The sequence below is a fragment of the Eschrichtius robustus genome, chromosome 13 (assembly GCF_028021215.1).
Source record: "Eschrichtius robustus isolate mEscRob2 chromosome 13, mEscRob2.pri, whole genome shotgun sequence".
Classification (NCBI taxonomy): Eukaryota; Metazoa; Chordata; class Mammalia; order Artiodactyla; family Eschrichtiidae; genus Eschrichtius; species Eschrichtius robustus.
The window spans coordinates 35134402-35159132 of record NC_090836.1 but is presented as its reverse complement, the minus strand read 5'-3'; the positions used below and the strand labels follow the sequence as shown (position 1 = coordinate 35159132).

Here is a 24731-nt window from a genome sequence, read left to right as displayed (position 1 = left end):
AGCATTATTCTAAGTGAAAGAAGCTGGACTGAAAAAGCTATATACATATATCTGTATGATTCCATCTATATAAAATGGTAGAAAGGGCAACTCTAGGGGTGGAGAACAGACCGGTAGTTGCCAGGAGTTAGAGATTGAGGGGAAGTTTGACTACAAAGGGGCTGAATGAAGGAAGCTTTTTGGGTGATGAAATTGTTGTACATCTTTTCTATTGGGGTGGTTCTGTGACTCTATGCATTAGTCAAAACTCAAAGTAGAGTGAATTTTACTGTATTAAATTGAAATATAATTTTTTACAAATAATCACATATATGATAATGAAAAGTGTAGTTAATAATAATAATAATCCTACCAAAACGAGATGGGTAGGAGGAGTGGAGATGTAGTAACTTCAAGTACATACCCCCAGGTAGAAAATCCACAAACTGGAGGATAATTACAATTTCAGAGGTTCTCCCCAAGGAGCAACACATCAGAGCCCCACATGAATCTCCATAGCCCAGGATTCTGCACCATGAAGACAAGCCCCCAGAATGTATGGCTTTGAAGGCCAGCAGGGCTTAGTTTCAGGAGAGATACAGGGTTGTGGGAAGTAAAGACTCAACTCTTAAAGGGCACACACAAAATCTCACACGTGAGAGCCTCCCATCAAGCCTCTCAGATAGCCTCAACCACCAGAGGGCAGACAGCAGAAGCAAGAAAAACTACAATCCTGCAGCCTGTGGAACAAAAACCACATTCACAGAAAAATAGACAAGATGAAAAGGCAGAGGGCTATATACCAGATGAAGGAACAAGATAAAACCCCAGAAAAACAAATAAATGAAGTGGAGATAGGCAATCTTCCAGAAAAAGAAATCAGAATAATGATAGTGAAGATAATCCAGGACCTCAGAAAAAGAATGGAGGCAAAGAACGAGAAGATGCAAGAAATGTTTAACAAAGACCTAGAAGAATTACAGGACAAACAAACAGAGATGAACAATACAATAACTGAAATGAAAACCACACTACAAGGAATCAATAGCGGAATAACTGAGGCAGAAGAACGGATAAGTGACCTGGAAGACAGAATGGTGGAATTCACAGCTGCGGAACAGACTAAAGAAAAAAGAATGAAAAGAAATGAAGACAGCCTAAGAGACCTCTGGGACAACATTAAACGCAACAACATTCACATTATAGGGGTCCCAGAAGAAGAGAGAGAGTAAGGACCAGAGAAAATATTTGAAGAGATTATAGTCAAAAACTTCCCTAACATGGGAAAGGAAATAGCCACCCAAGTCTAGGAAGCGCAGAAAGTCCCATACAGGAGAAACCCAAGGAGAAACACATCGAGACACATAGTAATCAAATTGGCAAAAATTAAAGACAAAGAAAAATTATTGAAAGCAGCAAGGGAAAAACGACAAATAACATACAAGGGAACTCCCATAAGGTTAACAGCTGATTTCTCAGCAGAAACTCTACGAGCCAGAAGGGAGTGGCATGATATACTTAAAGTGATGAAAGGGAAGAACCTACAACCAAGACTACTCTACCTGGCAAGGATCTCATTTAGATTTGATGGAGAAATCAAAAGCTTTACAGACAAGCAAAAGCTAAGAGAATTCAGCACCACCAACCAGCTCTACAACACATGCTAAAGGAACTTCTCTAAGTGGGAAACACAAGAGAAGAAAAGGACCTACAAAAACAAACCCGAAACAATTAAGAAAATGGTCATAGGAACATACATATCGATAATTACCTTAAACGTGAATGGATTAAATGCTCCAACCAAAAGACACAGGCTCGCTGAATGGATACAAAAACAAGACCCCATATATATGCTGTCTACAAGAGACCCACTTCAGACCTAGGGACACATACAGACTGAAAGTGAGGGGATGGAAAAAGATACTCCATGGAAATGGAAATCAAAAGAAAGCTGGAGTAGCTATACTCACATAAAATAGACTTTAAAATAAAGAATATTACAAGAGACAAGGAAGGACACTACATAATGATCAAGGGATCAACCCAAGAAGAAGACATAACAATTATAAATATATATGCACCCAACATAGGAGCACCTCAATACATAAGGCAACTGCTAACAGCTATAAAAGAGGAAATTGACAGTAACACAATAATAGTGGGGGACTTTAACACCTCACTTACACCAATGGACAGATCATCCAAAATGAAAATAAATAAGGAAACAGAAGCTTTAAATGACACATTGGACCAGATAGATTTAATTGATATTTATAGGACATTCCATCCAAAAACAGCAGATTACACTTTCTTCTCAAGTGTGCACGGAACATTCTCCAGGATAGATCACATCTTGGGTCACAAATCAAGCCTCAGTAAATTTAAGAAAATTGAAATCATATCAAGCATCTTTTCTGACCACAACGCTATGAGATGAGAAATCAATTACAGGGAAAAAACCGTAAAAAGCACAAACACATGGAGGCTAAATAATACGTTACTAAATAACCAAGAGATCACTGAAGAAATCAAAGAGGAAATCAAAAAATACCTAGAGACAAATGACAATGCAAACACGATGATCCAAAACCGATGGGATGCAGCAAAAGCAGTTCTAAGAGGGAAGTTTATAGCTATACAAGGCTACCTAAAGAAACAAGAAAAATCTCAAGTGAACAATCTAACCTTACACCTAAAGGAACTAGAGAAAGAAGAACAAACAAAACCCAAAGTTAGCAGAAGGAAAGAAATCATAAAGATCAGAGCGGAAATAAATGAAAGAGAAACAAAAAAAACAATAGCAAAGATCAATAAAACTAAAAGCTGGTTCTTTGAGAAGATAAACAAAATTGATAAGCCATTAGTCAGACTCATCAAGAAAAAGAGGGACAGGAATCAAAAAAAATAAAATTAGAAATGAAAAAGGAGAAGTTACAACAGACACCGCCGAAATACAAAGTATCCTAAGAGACTACTACAAGCAACTCTATGCCAATAAAATGGACAACCTGGAAGAAATGGACAAATTCTTAGAAAGGTATAACCTTCCAAGACTGAACCAGGAAGAAACAGAAAATATGAACAGACCAATCACAAGTAATGAAATTGAAACTGGGATTAAAAATCTTCCAACAAACAAAAGTCCAGGACCAGATGGCTTCACAGGTGAATTCTATCAAACATTTAGAGAAGAGCTCACACCCATCCTTCTCAAACTCTTCCAAAAAATTGCAGAGGAAGGAACACTCCCAAACTCATTCTATGAGGCCACCATCACCCTGATACCAAAACTAGACAAAGATACTACAAAAAAAGAAAATTACAGACCGATATCACTGATGAATACACATGCAAAAATCCTCAACAAAATACTAGCAAACAGAATCCAACAACTCATTAAAAGGATCATACACCACGATCAAGTGGGATTTATCCCAGGGATGCAAGGATTCTTCAATATATGCAACTCAATCAATGTGATACACCATATTAACCAATTGAAGAAGAAAAACCATATAATCATCTCAATAGATGCAGAAAAAGCTTTTGACAAAATTCAACAGCCATTTATGATAAAAACTCTCCAGAAAGTGGGCATAGAGGGAACCTACCTCAACATAATAAAGGCCATATACGACAAACCCACAGCAAACATCATTCTCAATGGTGAAAAACTGAAAGCATTTCCTCTAAGATCAGGAATGAGACAAGGATGTCCACTCTCACCACTATTATTCAACATAGTTTTGGAAGTCCTAGCCACAGCAATCAGAGAAGAAAAAGAAATAAGAGGAATACCAATTGGAAAAGAAGAAGTAAAACTGTCACTGTTTGCAGATGACATGATACTATACATAGAAAATCCTAAAAATGCCACCAGAAAACTACTAGAGCTAATCAATGAATTTGGTAAAGTTGCAGGATACAAAATTAATGCACAGAAATCTCTTGCATTCCTATTCACTAATGATGAAAAATCTGAAAGAGAAATTATGGAAACACTCCCATTTACCATTGCAACAAAAAGAATAAAATACCTAGGAATAAACCTACCTAGGGAGACAAAGACCTGTGTGCAGAAAACTATAAGACACTGATGAAAGAAATTAAAGATGATACCAACAGATGGAGAGATATACCATGTTCTTGGATTGGAAGAATCAACATTGTGAAAATGACTATACTACCCAAAGCAATCTACAGATTCAATGCAATCCCTATCAAATTACCAATGACATTTTTTATGGAACTAGAACAAATCATCTTAAAATTTGTATGGAGACACAAAAGACCCCGAATAGCCAAAGCAGTCTTGAGGGGAAAAATCGGAGCTGGAGGAATCAGACTCCCTGGCTTCAGACTATACTACAAAGCTACAGTAATCAAGACAATATGGTACTGGCACAAAAACAGAAACATAGATCAAGGAACAAGATAGAAAGCCCAGAGATAAACCCACGCACCTATGGTCAACTAATCTATGACAAAGGAGGGAAAGATATACAATGGAGAAAAGACAGTCTCTTCAATAAGTGGTGCTGGGAAAACTGGACAGCTACATGTAAAAGAATGAAATTAGAACACTCCCTAACACCATACACAAAAATAAACTCAAAATGGATTCGAGACCTAAATGTAAGATCGGACACTATAAAACTGTTAGAGGTAAACATAGGAAGAACTCTCTTTGACATAAATCACAGCAAGACCTTTTTTGATCCACCTCCTAGATTAATGGAAATAAAAACAAAAATAAACAAATGGAACCTAATGAAACTTCAAAGCTTTTGCACAGCAAAGGAAACCATAAACAAGACGAAAAGACAACCCTCAGAATGGGAGAAAATATTTGCAAACGAATCAACAGACAAAGGATTAATCTCTAAAATATATAAACAGCTCATTCAGCTCAATATTAAAGAAACAAACACCCCAATCCAAAAAATGGGCAGAAGACCTAAATAGACATTTCTCCAAAGAAGACATACAGATTGCCAAGAAGCACATGAAAAGATGCTCAACATCACTAATTATTAGAGAAATGCAAATCAAAACTACAATGAGGTATCACCTCACACCAGTTAGAATGGGCATCATCAGAAAATCTACAAACAACATATTTTGGAGAGGGTGTGGAGAAAAGGGAACCCTCTTGCACTGTTGGTGGGAATGTAAATTGATACAGCCACTATGGATAACAATATGGAGGTTCCTTAAAAAACTAAAAATAGAATTACCATAAGATCCAGCAATCCCACTACTGGGCATATACCCAGAGAAAACTGTAATTCAGAAAGACACATGCACCCCAATGTTCATTGCAGCACTATTTACAATAGCCAGGTCATGGAAGCAACCTAAATGCCCATCAACAGATGAATGGATAAAGAAGTTGTGGTACATATATACAAGGGAATATTACTCAGCCATAAAAAGGAATGAAATTGAGTCATTTGTTGAGACGTGGATGGATCTAGAGACTGTCATACAGAGTGAAGTAAGTCAGAAAGAGAAAAACAAATATCGTATATTAACGCATGTATGTGGAACCTAGAAAAATGGTACAGATGAACTGGTTTGCAGGGCAGAAGTTGAGACACAGATGTAGAGAACAAACGTATGGACACCAAGGGGGGAAAACTGTGGTGGGGTGGGGATGGTGGTGTGCTGAATTGGGCGATTGGGATTGACATGTATACACTGATGTGTATAAAATTGATAACTGATTAAAAAAAATGCAACACGTGGGGAAAAAAAAAATCTCACACGCTCTGAGATGCAGAGCAGATGCAGTAATTTGAAAGGAACCTGGATCAGATGAACTTGCTGCTATTGGAGAGTCTCACAGAGAGTAAGGAGGCAATTGGGTCTCATCTGGGGGCAAAGATGCTGGCAGCTACCATTGTGGGAATCTCATCCTACCATCAGGACACTGGTGGTGGCAAGAGCCATTTTGGAATCCACCCTCTAGCTTATTAGCACTGAAACCTGGTCCCATGCACCACCTGGTCAACACAAGTCCTGGGACACCTCCAAACCAAGCAGCTAGTTGGGGAGGGACACAGCCGCACCAACAAGCAGGCCAGCTGCCTTAGGACTCCCTGAGTCCCAGCTGCCCTGGACCTGGTCCCACCCACCAGAGGGCCCAGGACCTGCCAGCACGTACCAGTGGGCCAGAACCCAGGCATCGCAACTAGCCATCTGACACAGCCCTGCCCACCTGCAGTCCAACACCAGCTCCAGGAGCCCTGTGCCCCACAGCCAGAGACCCCAGGACCCTGCTTCACTTATCAGTGGGCCAGCACTAGGCCTGGGACCTGGCCTCCCCTCCCAGGGGGTGGGTACCAGTTCTGGGACCCCTGTGGTCCCACAGACAGACATGTCAGGACTCAGCCCAACCACCAGCAGGCCACAGTCAGCCGCAGGACTCCGTAGGACTCAGTCCCACCAACCAGCCCTGGGAAAACTGCAGCCCTGCAGCTAGCCATGTCAAGACCCAGTGCCCCCACCAGCGGGCTGGCACCACCCTGGGATTCCATGGACCCCCACCTCACCCACCAGTAGGCTGACATCAGTTCAAGGACACCCTGGGCTCCTCAGACAGCTGCCCCAGGATCTGGCCCTTCCCACCAGCAGGCCAACATTAGCTCTAGGACCCCTGGCCCTGCAGCCAGCTGCCTTGTGACCTGGCCTTGCCCACCAGCGGGCTGGCACCAGGCATGGGACTCCCTTGGCCATGCAGACAGCCATGCCAGGATGTGGCCTTGCCCATGAGTAGCCTGCAGCCTCTGCACAAGGCAGGGCCTAGCAACCAAACAGGCTGGGGACCAGCTATGCCTACCACACCACCCACAGTAGTCAGCTCACCACAACAGAAGGATACATGCAGCCCACATAGAGGGCACCCCTAGAGCACAGAGATCTGGTTACCAAAGGGAGTATGCTTCTGGGCCCCATGGGACATCTCCTACATAAGGCCACCTCTCCAAAACTGGGAAATGTAACCAACCTACCAAATACATAAAAATAAAATTAGGCAAAATGAGGTGACAGAGGAATATGTTTCAAATGAAGGAACAAGATAAAACTCTATAAGAAGAACTAACTAAAGTTGAAGTAAACAATCTACCCCCAAAAGAGTTCAAGGTAATGATCATAAAGATGCTCAAAGAACTCAGGAGAAGAATGGATAAACACAGTAAGAAGTTAAAAGTTTCTAACAAAGAGTTAAATAATATAAAAAAGAACCAAACAGAGCTGAAGAATATAATAACTGAAATTTAAAAAATACACTAGAAGGAATCAGCAGTAGATTCAGATGAAACAGACGAATGGATCAGCGACCTGGAAGGCAGAATAGTGGAAGTCACTCAAGCTGAACAGAAAAAAGAAAAAAGAATTTTAAAAAATGAGGACAGTTTAAGAAACCTCTGGGAGAACATCAAGCATACTAACATTCACATTTTAGGGGTCCCAGATGGAGAACAGAGGGAGAAAGCAGTAGAGAACATATTTGAAGACATAATAGCTCAAAAATTCCCTAACCTAGGAAAGGTAACAGATATCCAGGTCCAGGAAGCACCGAGAGTCCCAAAGAGGATCCACCTAAAGAGGACCACACCAAGACACGTTGTAATTAAAATGGCAAAAATGCAAAATAAAGAGAGCATGTTAAAAACAGCAAGGGTTGGACTTCTCTGGTGGTGCAGTGGTTAAGAATCCGCCTGCCAATGCAGGGGACACAGGTTCAAACTCTGACCTGGGAAGATCCCACATGCCATGGAGCAACTAAACCTGTGCACCACAGCTACTGAGCCTGAACTCTAGAGCCCGTGTGCCGCAACTACTGAGCCCGCGAGCCACAACTATTGAAGCCCACGTGCCTAGAGCCAGTGTTCCGCAACAAGAGAAGCCACCACAGTGAGAAGCCCGCACACCACAACAGAGTAGCCCCCGCTTGCCACAACTAGAGAAAGCCCGCGTGCAGCAACGAAGACCCAGTGCAGCCAAAAATAAATAAATAAAATAAATAAATTAAAAAACAACAAGGGAAAAGCAAGAAGCTACGCACGAGAAAACTCCCATACAGCTATCAGCTGACTTTCCAGCAAAAACTCGGCAGGCCAGAAAGGAGTGGCATAATATATTTAAAGTGATGAAAGGGAAAAATCTACAACCAAGAATACTCTACCTAGCAAAGTTATCATTCAGATTTGAAGGAGAGATGAAAAGTTTTACAAACAAGCAAAAGCTAAAAGAGTTCAACACCACAAATCTGGCTTTACGAGAAATGTTAAAGAGACTTCTCTAAGCAGAAAATAAAAGGCCACAACTAGAATATGAAAATTAGGAAAGGAAAAATCTCACTGGTAAAGGCAAATATACAGTGAAGGTAGTAGATCAGCCATGTATAAAGCTAGAAGGAAGGTAAAAAGACAAAAGTAGTAAAATCATCTATATCCACAATAAATAGTTAAGAGTTACAAAAAACAAAAAGGTGTAAAATATAATGTCAAAAACAGTAGAGAAGAGTTAATACCTATCTTTCTCAAGGTATTCCAAAAACTTGCAGAGGAAGAAATACTTCCAAACTCATTCTACGAGTACAGCATCACCCTGATACCAAAACCAGACAGAGATAACACAAAAAAAGAAAATTATAGGCCAATATCACTGATGAACATAAATGTAAAAACCCTCAACAAAATATTAGCAAACTGAATTCAACAATACTTAAAAGAATCATATACTGTGATCAAGTGGGATTTATCCCAGTGTTGCAAGGATGGATCAATATATGCAAATCAATCAGTGTGATATACCACATTAACAAATTGAAGAATAAAAAGTATATGATCATCTCAATAGATCTGGAAAAAGCATTTGACAAAATTCAACATCCATTTATGATAAAAACTCTCAACAAAGTGGGAATATACTTCAACATAATAAAGGCCATATATGGCAAACCCTCAGCTGACATCATACTTAATGGTGAAAAGCTGAAAACATTTCCTCTAAGACCAGGAACAAGACAAGGATGCCTACTCTCACCACTTTTATTCAGCGTAGTTTTGGAAGTCCTAGCCACAACAATCAGACAAGAAAAATAAAAGGAATCCAAATTGGAAAGGAAGAAGTAAAACTGTCACTGTTTGAAAAGATACTACACATAGAAAATTCCAAAGATGCCATCAAAAACTGCTGGAACTCCTCAAGGAATTTGGTAAAGTTTCAGGATACAAAATCAATGTACAGAAATTTGTTGTATATCTATACACTAACAATGAACTATCAGAAAGAGAAATTAAGAAAACAATCCCATTTACAATCACATCAAAAAGAATAAAATACCTAGGAATAAATCTATCTAAGGAGGTAAAAGACCTGTACTCAGAAAACTGTAAGAAGCTGATGAAGGAAACTGAAGATGACACAAACAGATGGGAAGATATACTTCAGAACTAGAACAAATAATTCTAAAATTTGTGCAGAAACACAAAAGACTCTAATAGCCAAAACAACCTTGAGGAAGAAAAAGCTGGAGACATTATGCTTCCTGATTTCAAAATATACTATAAAGCCCCAGTAATCATAACAGTATGGTACTGGGACAAAAACAAACACACAGATCAATGGAACAGAATAGTAGGCCCAGAAATGAACCCACACTTATATGGGCAATTAATCTACAACAAAGGAGCAAGAATGTACAATGGAGAAAAGACAACCTCTCTAATAAACAGTGTTGGGAAAACTGGAGAGCTACATGCAAAAGAATCAATCTGGAATGCTTTCTCACACCATACACAAAAATTAACTCAAAATGGATTAGAGACTTAAATGTAAGACCTGAAACCATAAAACTTCTAGAAGGAAACATAAGCAGTATGATCTTTTACATTGGTCTTAGCAATATGTTTTGGATATACCTTCTCAGGCAAGGGAAACAGAAGCAAAATAAACAAATGGGACTACCTCAAACTAAAAAGCTTTCACACAGCGAAGGAAACTGTCAACAGAAGAGAAAGGCTGCCTACTGAATGGGAGAAGATATTTGCAAATGATATATTTGATAAAGGGTTAATATCCAAAATATACAAAGAACTCATACAACTCCACATCAAAAAAATGGTCAGAGTACATGAATAAACATTTTTCCAAAGAAGACATATGGATGGTGAACAGACACATGAAAAGATGCTCAACATCACTCACCAACAGGGAAATGCAAATCAAAACCACAAATATCACCTCACACCTGCCAGAATGGCTATTATCAAAAAGACAACAAATAACAAGTGTTGGCAAGGATGTGGAGAAAGGGGAATCCTTGTCTACTGTTGGTGGGAATGTAAATTGGTGTAGCCACTATGAAAAACAGTAAGGATATCCCTCAAAAGATTAAAAATAGAACTACCATATGAGCCAGCAATTCCATGTCTGGGTATTTACTCAGAAAAAACAAAAACACTAATTCAAAAAGACACATGCACCCCAGTATTCATAGCAACATTATTTACAATAGCCAAGATATGGAAGCAAACTAAGTGCCTGCCAACTGATGAATGGATAAAAAATGTGATATAAGTATATATATATATATATATATATACACACACACACACATATATATATACAGTGGAATATTACTCAGCCATAAAAAAGAAGCCTTGCCACTTGCGACAACATAGATGGACCTGGAGGATATTATGCTAAGTGAAATAAGTCAGACAGAGAAAGACAGATACTGTATGATTTCACTTATATGTGGGATCTAAAAAACAAGACAAATGGATGAACAAACATAACTAAATAGAAACAAACTCACAGATATAGAGAACAAACAGGTGGTTGCCAGAGAGGAGGGCAGTGGAAGGAGGAGAGAAATAGGTGAGAGAGATCGAGTGGTACAAACTTCCAGTTATAAAATAAAAAAATGTACAGGTATGAAATGTACAGTGTGGGAATACAGTGAATAATTATGTAATATTTTTGTATGGTGATAGATGGTAACTAGACTTATCATGTTGATAATTTTGAAATGTATAGAAATATCGAATCACTATGTTGTATGCCAGGAACTAATATAGTGTTACAGGTCAATTATACTTCTAAAACAAACAAGCAAACAAACAAACTTATAGGAAAAAAGATCAGATTTGTGTTTACCAGAGGTTGGAGGGATAGGGGGAGGCACAACTGGATGAAGGCAGTCAAAAGATACAAAATCCAGTTACAAAATAAATAAGTACTAAGGCTGTAATGTACAACATGGTAAATACAATTAACACTGCTGTACATTTACATGAAAGTTGTTAAGAGAGTAAATCTTAAGAGTTCTCATCACAAGGAAAACATTTTTTTCTATTTCTTTAATTTTGTATCTCTATGATATGATGGATGTTCACTAAATTATTGCAGTAATCATTTCGTGATGTATGTAAGTCAAATCATTTTGCTGTACACCTTAAACTTATACAGTGCTGTATGTCAATTATGTCTCAATAAAGCTTGAAGGAAAAAAAATAATCCTGTAGATCAAGAGGTGATTAGTGAAACAATGAGTATATGATCAAGAAACATGAAAAATATCAACACAGATACTGCACAGTATGTGAGGAGATGTGCTAATGTAAACATTTTGCCAGGTGTGATAAAGACAAGGGGATTTTGCACCAAAAGTTGTCTTTTAAATATGCATTGGTAAGTGGATCACTATACTACTGCAACGATAAACCCAAGTCATATTTTAAAGAATACTATAGAATTAACCACTATATGACATACTAAGAGCCATAATAATATATGAACAAATTTTGCCAACAGATTAGTTATTCTGCTATCTGATAAAACTAAAAGGCAGTGGAAAAAATGCCTTGCTATTAAAAACACCAGAGAAATTTATCTGGGGGTGGGGGGGTGGGTGTGCAGTATGTGCCACTAGCAGAGGAGCTGAAAGCAAATGTGGGAACTCAAAACCATCAAAGTAAAGCTGCTTATCCTCCTAGCAACTGGCATGACTTCATATACATGAAATCTTACTTGGACATCTTATCACATAGAAATGCTTTGATGTCAGTTTAGAATCAAGGACTTCTATATGCTTCTTAAATAACCAGAGGTTTCTATCTCCATAAACTGTTATGAAGTTCTTTTGTTAAAATAAGTTAAGACAAGATTGATTTTTAAAATGATCACATCTAGGGACTTCCCTGGTGGCACAGGGGTTAAGAATCTGCCTGCCAATGTAGGGGACACAGGTTCAAGCCCTGCTCCGGGAAGATCCCACATGCCGCGGAGCAACTAAGCCCATGTGCCACAACTACTGAGCCTACGCTCTAGAGCCCGCGAGCCACAACTACTGAGCCTGCGTGCTGCAACTACTGAAGCCCGTGCACCTAGAGCCCGTGCCCCACAACAAGAGAAGCCACCACAATGAGAAGCCCACGCATCGCAACGAAGAGCAGCCTCCGCTCTCCGCAACTAGAGAAAGCCGACGCAGCAACGAAGACCCAACACAGCCAAAAATAAATAAATAAAATTATTAAAAACAAATCACATCTAGCGTTTGTAAAGTGTATTAACTGTGTGAAGAATATATATGTGTGTGCATACATATGTATATCTCCTCATTTAAACTTAAAACTTAGGTTGGATTTTTAAGGATTTTAGAAACTTTCAAACCTATAAAATTCTGTTATTCCAAAGTAGTTCAGGAGTTTTATAGCAATTTAGTCATGGAAATACTTACATTATAAACATTCCAATTAACTTTGGTACTTTTTCTCCATAATAACAAGAAATTATAGGATTTGTAGAGACCTACAGTTTAGGCAGCTGCTACCAACAGTGAGTGGTATCTAAGCTATGGACTTGATTCAAACAGCAACTGAGATTCCATCTCTCTCTCAGACCACACTATGTGGATAGAATGCTAGAAATTTAGAATTTTATACCTGGAAGGGACATGAGAGATTTTTTAGTACAATCCTCTCATTTTACAAGTAAGAAAATTGAGGACCAGAGAAGCTTAATGATAAATCATTTGACATATATTTAGATACCACAAAACAACTAGATTAAAAACAGTTCCAGAGTAGGAAAACCAGAGCCAACTCAAATATGTTACAACCTTCAGCTGATTATATACCTCTCTCCTTGTTGTTTTAATCTAAAAGATAAATAATTTTTATTATCTGTAAACTTCTAGTTGTCTGAAGTGCACAGGGAGGGAACCCTGAGCAGAAGAAATCCCTGTGTTTGGCCTGGCTACCACATAGGAGTATCAGTGGGTCCAGGGAGGATGGGCTGCCTAAAAGTTCCACTAAGTTTTTAGGGCTTTCAACCCTCACTGGCATTCAGCTGCTGGTAAAAACAAATGTTTATATACAGTTTACTGTGTACTAACCATAGTACTTTATGTATATCAACCCACAATAATTCTACGAGGCAAGTATTAATATCATTCCCATTTTATAGATGAGGAAACTGAGGTACAAAAAGGTTAAATAACTTGTCCAATGTTAACCAGGCAGTAGTTAAGTTGTAGAGCTGTGATTAGCAACTGTTAGTCTGGCTCTAGCCATTCTGTTGTTACCTCAGAAAAATAGCCTCCTTTCTAAGGGCTTTACATATATCGACTTGTTTAACCTGCATAATAATCCTATAAATACCTAATATTATTAGCTCCATTTCATAGATGTGAAAGCTGAGGGACACGTTAGGTAATTTGCCCAAGGTAACACAGCTAGTAAGTTTCAGAGCCAGAATTTGAAATCAAGCAAACTGCCTATGGATAATGCCCTTAACCACTGGTTAAGCAAACAGTTTTGTTTTGCTTATTGTCAAAATTTATTCATATTAAAATTTAAAAATATATTTAATCTGAGAAATGTGAAGCAATAAATAACATGTAAAATATGTTACTTAAGTATATTACTGATATACTTTTGTTTTGAGAATATACTAATGAAATGTACTATTTAAATGGCAATGTGTTTGCTGCAAGAAATCCTTGTAGGAATTGCTGGAGTTTTATTTATATTACTGCAAAAACTGATGCTAGTTCAATCACTTTCATATGAAGATATATGACAACAGATTGAAGTTTCTCCTTAAACATCTGTCTCCAAGATTATGTCTCAGGGAAATATTACTTTCACTAGTGAGAAATTTGACATTGCAGTTGTGTTTGTGCTATTGGCAGAAAGATTTGGGGCGCTTAATAAAATTTTCAGATGTTACAGTAGACTTTTCTGGGCCAAACATGTTAATATAAAAATGTTTAAAATATATTTGACTTTACTAGGGGTTCTAAGTGTAGCTATAGTATTTATATTTTGTATTGGAAGTCTATCAAATTACTTAATATATGATTGAGGATGAAATCTTTACAACTGTGGAGTCTATTAACATGCTCCTTTTTATAATAAATACAACACCATTAACTTACTTGGTTATAGGATATGCACATGGAGTTGCTTTCCTTGCACTCCTCTCATATTAAAGATGCAGATGTGTGAGGGCACCCAACAGAGTTACTGATGCAGTATGACTGCAGTTAACAAAGACTATTTCGGTTTTGAACCCTCTGATTGCTAGGAATATCAAACTTACGACTTTCTCAACAGCTAATCCCACCATACTACATTAAATATTCTCATAGACTGTAAATTTTGCCATTGAATTTCTGTAAGATCTATGAGGATAAATATAAAAAACTTATCCCAGGGGCATGTGTTAAAAACTTAAAATGGAGCTAATAAGAACTAGTAGAAATGAAAAAGAATTAATAAGAAAATACAGAGATAAAAGTGGAGTTGGGAAAGAAGAGGAAACCTAAGGAGAAGAAAGTGTGTCAAATAGAAAACTAAAATAAAAGAGAAAACTTGGAAAAGAACAATTGAAAAGGCAGTATCTGTAGAAAACAAAAGAAGGAAAACATAAGGAAAAATGAACATAAAATAATGAGAATAGAAACCAAAACAAAATACTGAAGACCAGCAGATTAAAGAACACATTTAAAAAAATTTTTTATTTTATATTGGAGCATAGCCAATTAACAATGTTGTGATAGTTTCAGGTGCACAGCAAAGTGACTCAGCCATACATATACGTGTATCCAATTCTCCCCCAAACTCCCCTCCCATCCAGGCTGCCACATAACACTGAGCAGAGTTCCCTGTGCTATACAGTAGGTTCTTGTTGGTTATCCATTTTAAATTTTTTTTTTTTTTAATTTTTATTTATTTTTATTTATGGCTGTGTTGGGTCTTCGTTTCTGTGCGAGGGCCTTCTCCAGTTGCGGCAAGCGGGGGCCACTCCCCATCACGGTGCGCGGGCCTCTCGCCATCGCGGCCTCTCTTGTTGCGGAGCACAGGCTCCAGACGCGCAGGCTCAGTAATTGTGGCTCACGGGCCCAGTTGCTCCGCGGCATGTGGGATCCTCCCAGACCAGGGCTCGAACCCGTGTCGCCTGCATTGGCAGGCAGATTCTCAACCACTGCGTCACCAGGGAAGCCCGGTTATCCATTTTAAATATAGCAATCTGTACATGTCGATTCTAGACTCCCTAACTATCCCTTCCCCCCATCCTTCCCCTCGGTAACCGTAAGTTCAAAGAAAACATTTTTAACAAAAAGAGTTTTTTTTTTTTTTTGGCTGCGCTGTGCAGCTTGCAAGATCTTGGTTCCCTGGCCAGGGATCTAACCCATGCCCCCTGCAAAGGAAGCGTGGAGTCCTAACCACTGGACTGCCAGGGAAGTCCCCAAGAAAAATTTTTAACAAGAAAAAAAATCTATAAGAATGGTGATATTTAATACTCAAATAGCTGTACATATAAAATATTCACTCTTATGTAGTAAGCAGATATCCTTTGCACCAAAGGGAAATCACAGAGCAGACCACTAGGGCTTTGGAGAAAATCCATGTTCCCTTTTTAGATAATTATTCGCCTTTTTAGGAAGAGCTCCAGTCTTGCTATTTAGCCCTGGGTAGAGACTGAGTGCCTAACCATGGGACATCAAGTGACCATAATAACTGAGCTTCCTTTTATGAAATGAGTGCTATTTGGATCACCAAATGATAAGGCTGAGTGTGCTTGGCAGCAGTCTATCATCAAGTGGAAATTGTATATAAGATATTGGATTTGAGCAAAGATGGAAGACACAAGTAATTGCATGAAGAGTCCTTCAACAGTGACTCTTCTTCTCCTTCAATCTATATTTACAGCCTTATGGGAGTTTCTTATAACTGGTTTATTGAGGAGGAAGGTGAAAAATCCAGGACTGGTTTACAAATGGTTCTTCATGATATACTGGCATCAAGCTGGATGGTTGTATCATTATAGTTCCAAGGAAGAGGTGGCCCTGGAGGGCAGTAGTGGAGGGAAATTCTCTTAACAAGCATAATCGAGAGCAACACATTGGACTGTCCGCCTTGTCTGGACTGAAACATGATCAGAAGTATGGATCTTCAGTGATTCGTGAGCACTTGCTAACATTTGGATTGGACTGTCAGGGACTTGGAGAGGACAAGGTTGGAAAATTGATACAAGAAGGTCTGGGGAAGAGGTATATGGATAGACCTCTCAGAACAGGCACAGGGTATATGAAGATATTTATGTTCCATGCAAATACTTACCAAAGGGCATCACTTGAAGAGGAGGCTTTCAATAATCAGGTGGACAAAATGATGCTCTCGTGATGTCTGTAAGCCACTGTCCCCAGCCACCCTAGTGCTTTCTCAAGGGACCCAGGTGCAAAGTGGCCATGTGGCTGAAATTGAGGCTCTGCATGGGCTCAGCAATATTATCTGCTCACCAAGGCTGACCTCGTAGTCTTGTTACATTGTCACTGCTGAGTGCCTAACTAATCAACAGCACAGACCAACACTGGGTCTTCTATTTGACACCCTTCATTGGAAGGACAAACCAGCTACCTGCTGATTGGTTAATTATATTGGACTACTTCCCTCATGCAAGAGGACAGAGATCTTTTCACTGGAATATATATATATATATGATATAGATTTGCCCTCCCTGCCTATAATGCTTCTGCGGGCACCACCATCCATGGACTCACAAAATGCCTTATTCATTTTCATTCTATTCTGTACAACACTGCTTCTGATTAAGGGCCTGGCCGGATAGAACAGTGGAGTGGATTACTCAAGATTCAGTCAGTTTAAAGACAACATCCAGAAAGAATGTGGTTTCACATCTTACATCATCCACATCTGACATCTTAAAATGCAATATATGCTTTGAATCAGAGCCCAGTGTGTGGTGCTGTCTCTCCCATAGCCAGACTAAACACGGGAATAACAAGATGAAAGTGGGAGTGGCTCTTCTCACTATTATACGTAAAAACCTGATTGCAAAACTTTTGCTTTCCATCCTCCTAACATCAAACTACTGATCTGCAGATCTTGATTCCTGGGTTAAGAATGCTTCCAAAAGGGGCCACAACGTGGTTCTTCTACTGGATTGGAAGATGAAACTGCCAGTTGGGCATTTAGTGCTCCTCATGCTACTGAGCCAGCAGACCAGCTTTTTTTGGATGGAGAGATTGATCCTGATTACAAAGGGAAAATTGGGTATCTGGTACACTGTGAGGGTAGGAAGGACATGTCTTCAACCCAGAATATTCTTGAGAGCACCTCTTAGTAGTTCAATGTCCAAAAGTAAAAGTTAATGCAAATTTCAGCAACCAAATCAAGGCAGGACCACTGAGCATTTAGGAATGAAATTTTGGGTCACCTTTTCAATCTGAATTCATCCTCAAATTCTTACAGATCCACAATTCTGTAATCTAAAAGCACTGAAAATTGAAAGCATTTTCACATTTTGCCTGATCTGTAATAATTTAGCAGTAAAACCTGAGTAGAACTGATGTGAAGTAACTTACAGACTTTATTTTTCCACTTAGTGTGAATATTTATATGTTTTGCAGAAACATTAATGCATTTGATTATAGGTCACTGTTTCAGAACCCACGTGGAGTGTTAGGTAATTACACAGTTTTGGACCATACTGCCTTTTGAAAAATCCCAAATGTGTTACTTATGAAACATATCCAGCCTTTAAGGGTTTCAGATGAGGACTGTGAATCTGTATCAGTAGTGTTAAAAGAATGTGCTGGATATGTTAATTTAAAAAAATCTTTGCTGAACTTTTTCACTGGTGTAATGGGGTGAATTCTGTCCCCCAACCCAATTCATGTTGAAGCACTAACCCCTAGTACCCCAGAATGTGACTGTATTTGGAGACAGGGTCTTCAAAGAGGTAATTAAGCTAAAATGAGGTCCTTAGGTTAGGCCCTACTCCAATATGACTGGTGTCCTTATAAGAAAATGAGGTTAGGACACACATACAGAGGAAAGACCAGATGAAGAAACAGAGAGAAGGCGGCCATCTGTAAGCCAAGGAGAGAGCCCTCAGAAGAAACCAACCCTGCTGACACCTTGATCTTGGACTTCCAGCCTCCAGAATTGTGAGAAAATAAATTGCTGTTGCTTAAGCCACCCAGTCTGTGGTATTCTGTTTTGGCACCCCAGAAGCTAATACAACTGGTAACATATAATTTTTATGACCAACAAAAATCAATAAAGGTATCTCAATTTTGTAAAAACAAAGCAAAACACCAACCGACTAAACAAAAACCAATCAACCTTTTAAAATGTGATTGGTTTTACAATTGTAGTTTGCTATTGTTATACTTCATTTTGAGTTCTTTCAGGGAAAGTTTGTAGCTTATTTCTGCCTCATTTATACCATTTTTTCCCTCAAATTCCAGTTGATAAACAAGATGGTACTTCTCATTTCAGGTAATAGCTCCTGTTGCCTAATAACTATATACAAAACTTTAATACATAGTTTTTATTGCTGTTGTTATGCTTGCCTTGTTGATATAAACTCAGGACTAATCAGAACAGCCTGGGATCCAAGGTCAGTTTCTTGATATAAGACAGGTGCACTCAATCTTTTTTATCACCTCCACAGAGAACAGAATCCTGTGTGCAGGAGCCCATGCACTGTTTCAGTAACTTCTCCAGTCTCTACCATTCTTGGAAGCATAACAGAATGGAAATGAGTATTATTATATTGATGGCCCATGGATTTTTTTTTTTTTTTTTTTGGCTGTGCCATGTGGCTTGCGGAATCTTAGTTCCCCGACAAGGGATCAAACCCCGGCACCCTGCAGTGGAAGCGTGGAGTCCTAACCACTGGACCACTAAGGAATCCAGGGATTATTTTAATTTTTAAAAGGTATAGCATTAGAAAACTTCAAGAATTTATTGTTAAATGGTTAAAAACTATTGTTAAACTGTACCATTTTACAAGTGACCCTAGTGAATTGCATGTCTAAAGTATTGAACTCTGGTGATGTACTAAAAGGATACATGAATGGGTAAGAACCTGCACCATCTAGTGACAAGGATCTTTCTCTTCTCCGCCAGCCACTCTTCCAGACAGGTAAGAAACACTTTAGGAGAAAGGTGTGATTTTTGTGGTGAAGTAGGAGAAGTAGCTCCTGTATCTCTGTCTCCATGGAAGCCTAGTACAGGAAGGGGTTTTTCTAAGATAAGCACCAATAAATGAGAGGCAGTGGGTACAGTGCAAGGGCATATGCCTTGGTACTTCGCAGAAAATGGGTTTCTGGTTCTTCTACAGGGACTACATTGCAGAGTTGTAAAGTACAGTTTGGAGAGTTGTAAATTTCAGCAGTGATTGATGATCCACTGCCCGGAATGTGCTTAACAGGCTGTAAATCCTGGTATGAAAAAAATACCTCACTGTAGAATTGTGACACAGGTAAATGTATTCATTCTGAGAATATTTACTGACTGCCTACTATGTGTCAGACTATTCTAGGGGCTGGAGACGCAGTGATGAAGACAATGAATAAAAGTTCCTGCCCTTCTTGAATTTATGATTCAGAGGTGGAGCTTACTTTATAATGGTGGATGTTATATTCTAGCGAAATGGTGATTTGCACGTTGGGGATTTTTAGAGTGCTCCATTTGCTTTTCTTTTGATTTAAAAATACTTTGTTGGGCTTCCCTGGTGGCGCAGCAGTTGAGAGTCTGCCTGCTAATGCAGGGGACACGGGTTCGAGCCCTGGTCTGGGAAGATCCCACATGCCGCGGGGCGGCTGGGCCCGTGAGCCACAATCGCTGAGCCTGCGCGTCTGGAGCCTGGGCTCCGCGGCAGGAGAGGCCGCGATAGTGAGAGGCCCGCACACAGCGATGAAGAGTGGCCCCCGCTTGCCACAACCAGGGAGGGCCCTTGCACAGAAACGAAGACCCAACACTGCCATAAATAAATAAACAAACAAAATTTTAAAAATAAGACACCCACTCATAATTTAAAAAAAAAAAACTTTGTTGCCATCACTTTTGCAAGTAGGCCAATTTTTGTTAATCTCCTTGATAATCCATCCAGTTGAGGAATTTAAAAACATCACAATACCATAGACTTAGAAGGGACATGAACTGAGATAATAGTTTTTTGTTTTTGTTTTTTTAAAAGGCGGGGGGGGGGCGGAGGGGGGAAGCCTTTTAAAATTTTTATTTATTTATTTATTTTTGGCTGTGTTGGGTCTTCGTTTCTGTGCGTGGGCTTTCTCTAGTTGCGGCAAGCGGGGGCCACTCTTCATCGCAGTGCGCGGGCCCCTCACTATCGCGGCCTCTCTTGTTGGCGGAGCACAGGCTCCAGACGCGTAGGCTCAGTAGCTGTGGCTCACGGGCCCAGTTGCTCCGCGGCATGTGGGATCTTCCCAGATCAGGGCTCGAACCCGTGTCCCCTGCACTGGCAGGCAGATTCTCAACCACTGCGCCACCAGGGAAGCCCCGAGATAATAATTTTAACTCCTTTATTTTACAGATGGAAAAAAGGAAGTGACTTACCTAAATTTACTATTACATTACTGAGAGATTGAAGACCAGGCCTTAGATCTCTGTAGGCTTTCCTCAATCATATTCCTCATGGTTTCTGGGTTTCTGGGTTTCTGAATTGAGGTCTGAGTCTTAAGAAGCGATGCTTGCAAAAAACAGATGGTGCGATGAGTTCAGAAACGGCTGTAGATTGCAAACCTGATTTGGTTAATCAGAAAGCAGGGCTTGAAAATAGAAACAGACTCACAGATATAAAAAACAAACTTGTTACCAAAGGCGAGAGGGAAGCAGGGAGAGACAAATTAGGGGTATGGGATTAATAGATACAAACTACTATGTATAAAGTAGATAAGCAACAAAGATATATTGTACAGCACAGGGAATTATAACCATTATCTTGTTATATTTATAATGGAGTATAATCTGTAAAAATACTGAATCACTATGCTGTAACCGGAAACTAATACTGTAAATCAACTATATTTCAATAAAAAAAAGAAAGAAAGCAAGCATGACTTGGTGAAAGACTTACAGGGTATCTGAGCCCTAATCCTGGCCAGTTCATTAAATAAAACATTTAACCTGGTCCCTAAATTCCTTGTCTTTCAAATGTAGGGATAGGCTAGTTGATGAGAACATTTGCATAGTACTCTGAGCCCTTTAAAACATGCATTTGTGTAAAGAGATTTACAAAGTGCCAGCACATAGTGGTAAAAAGTGTTATTAGACTAAGGAGTCTCAGAGCCTTAGCAAAGTTCTTGATCAGCGTGGTGACATAATGTTACCAGCATTTTTTATTAATCTGGTTGTGAATTACTGAATAGATTGAGGAAGTGGGGCTGGAGCTTCAGAGACCAGTTGGATGGGTTGCCAGACTCCAGTACAACACGAGGGCATCCAGTACGCTAAGGTAATGAGACCTGGGAGGAAAGTATTCTTTTCTTAACAACGTTCAGGGCACATGCAGCCTCGTTATTTACAAAGAAGAAAAAAGGTTTTATGAGTGTTTTTTGTTTTTGTTTGTTTTTAAAGCAGCTACTGTAGAGGCCTGGGAGGCGAGAAGAGCGCATTTGAAATTAAACCAGGGTTAGATTCCTGGCTTTATCCTTTTCTAATTAGGTAATATAGAGGAAGTCATCTAACCTCTCGAGCCTCGGTTTCGTTTCCTCCAAATTAAGGGCGACGATCCCTACTTGGTAGAGCATTCGTGTGCACAAAACCAAGTGGCTTAAGGCACCTAGCAATGGCGCTCACTGGTGGCTACCGCCTGCCCCCGGGTATCCTTCGGGCTGGGGCTGAGACGCCAAGGACCGCCCAGGCCCGGAAAGCGGTTCTACCTGGAGAGCGCAGTCGCGCACTCTGCTCCGGAGTCGGGCTGACCTCTGAACGCCGGCCCCCGCCTTGGACCAGGCTTCGCGCAGGATGACAGAGCATCTCTCGCTGGAGGGGCTCCCAGGATGCCGACAGGAAGCGGGCGGCACCGGGCGGAGAGGCGGTGACCGCGCCTGAGGCTGCGGCGGCCACCCCCACGCCGCCGCCCGCGAACTCGCCGCGAGTGCTGGGCCGCGCTGGCCTCGTTTGAAGTCTCCGGCGCGGCCGCTGGTTGGCGGACGCGGGTCACGTGGCCCAGGCAGGAGTTTCCCCGACAGCTGGAGGCTGCGTGGGATCCGGCGGCGGCTCCGGAGCTCGGCGGTGCGGCCTACCCCGCCCCCTCCCTCCTCCCCCGCCCGCTTCCGCCCGGCTTATTATCCTCCTTATTGACAAACAGAGCGGCCGCGGCGGCGATTCTCGGCGTGCGTTTGTAGCCAAGCCATGGGAGACAAGAAGAGCCCCACCAGGTAACAGCGCCCGGGCCCCCGGGCCCGGACTGTGCAGGCGGCGGGGCCCTTGCGCTGGGTTTCGGCGGCCGCCTAGCTCGCCGCCCGGGCAGTAGGGCGAAAACGGGGGCGGTGCCGCCGCTGCGCGAGCGCTGCCGCGTGAGGGGCCGGCGCCGGCCGCCCCACAATGGAGTCGCGATGGCGGCGGCCGGAGCGGCAGCTCGGGGTGTCCGAGCGGCGGTGGCGGCGACGGCGGCGGCTACTGCTGCTGCTGCTGCTGCGGCCGCGCTCGCGCCCCCGCCTTCCTGCCTCCCCTCCCCCTTCGAGCCGGAGCCTGGCGCGCTGGGGGCCTGCAGGGCTGGGGTAGCGGGACTGGGGCGGGGGGCGAGGCGGGGCGGCCGCGGGGCCCGGGCGCGGCCCGCTGGTGACCCCGCGCCGCGTCGTGTCCGGGTTGTGTCCTGCAGGCCGAAGCGGCAGCCGAAGCCGTCCTCGGATGAGGGTTATTGGGACTGTAGCGTCTGCACCTTCCGGAACAGCGCCGAGGCCTTCAAATGCATGATGTGCGATGTGCGGAAGGGCACCTCCACCCGGTGAGTCCCGGGCTTGCCCCGCGAGGCGCCCGCCCACCGGCTCGCGGCGCCGAGGACGACCCTGCGGCCGCCGCCCCCTCCCGTGACACTGGCAGACCTGGCGGGCGGAGACGAGCCTGAGGTGGTGGCCGCGATAGGAACTGGGTCAGATTGATCGCGACTCAAGTGATGCTTTGCGGTGAGGGGTAATTGAAGAGGCTGGAACGTTTTTTGCTGCCAAGAGAGAATAAATTGTTTAAGGGAGGCATTAGCTACTGCGATTTAATTCGTGTCGCTGGGTGTAATGCCCCCCCCTTCCCCACCCCTTCCCCACCACACAGTCCGGATGTAATAACGTTGGCTGCATTGTTGTGTTAGTGTGCAGGAATCAAAGAAAAACCATGAAATCCTCTTTAGGAGCAGAAGATGTCATTTAATGTCGTTCCTCAAAAACGTATCTGATTATAGAATCCACAACAGATTAAGCTTCCTTTTTTTTTTAATATAGACGTCTGGAAGGGTCAGATCAGCGGTTTGTGTAGTGTTTTTAATCCCAAGTTCTCTAATATTGTATTAATAAATAGTTGGAGGTGAGCCCAGTCACAGGGACACATTTTTCCTGAAAGTATCTGAATATCTTTAGTTTGATTAAATGGCAATCTGTTAGACTATACAAATGGGATAAAATGATCTCTGCTTATTTTCGGTCTGTATTTTATTGTAAGCTTACAGTATGATAAGAGTCTTTTAAAAAACCACTTAAGTGTATTAAGTGGATAAAGAAAATCATTCAGGAAATTCAAAGTCTGTGGCATTCTTGATCTGCCAGCACTTAGTTACTGTGATTTATGGCCTAATATTTAGATGACATATATTCTTGATTAAAGTCTGTTAGAAACTGGACTATCACGAGTATACTAATGCGATATACTCTTGTTTTAAAAAGGGCTATACAATAGTAACATTAGAGGAATATATTCAGTAGGAGTTAGATTCCTAAAAATGAGATATCCAGATTTTTAAACACCATTTATAGCATTTTATTAAATTTTTAAATGTGAACACATAAATGGTTGTCAAAAACTTGAAATTTTAAGATCTGCGTGAAGCTAGCTGCTTTTGACATACCTGTCTTTTTGTAAACCACAATATGCTTTTCGTATATTAATTCTCATTACATTGGATAAAATATATTAAGTATTTTTATGATGTCCTTTAAAAAGCAAATTTTCAAACAGCTACTAAATTCAAGGGAATATAACAGAACATGCTAAAAAGAAAGAAGTACCATTTGCTAAAATGAATGTGGGAACTATTTTTGGACCCGTGATTTAAGTATTTTGAAAAGCAGAGTATCTTTGTATCTCTGAGTCTATATAAGGTTGGATTTGGTTTAGATTATATTTGTATATCTATGTTAGTACTTTGTACTTTTTCAAACGCTCAATAAGCAATTTTCAGAAAAGGCA

The 24731-nt window shown here is 40.9% G+C and overlaps 1 protein-coding gene across 3 annotated transcripts in view; it reads left to right on the top strand.

Moving 5' to 3' along the window:
• The first annotated feature begins 22531 nt into the window (after positions 1 to 22531).
• YAF2 (YY1 associated factor 2) overlaps positions 22532 to 24731 on the top strand; it is a 65422-nt gene continuing 63222 nt past the window's right edge. The window contains exons 1-2 of one of the 3 annotated variants that reach the window (XM_068561709.1): positions 22532 to 22714; positions 23158 to 23283. In XM_068561709.1, the coding sequence (XP_068417810.1) occupies positions 22689 to 22714; positions 23158 to 23283 (152 nt within the window). In that variant the 5' untranslated portion in view covers positions 22532 to 22688. Of the gene's footprint in view, positions 22715 to 23157; positions 23284 to 24731 lie in introns of those variants that run through there. The other 2 variants (XM_068561711.1, XM_068561710.1) reach the window with 2 other exon arrangements.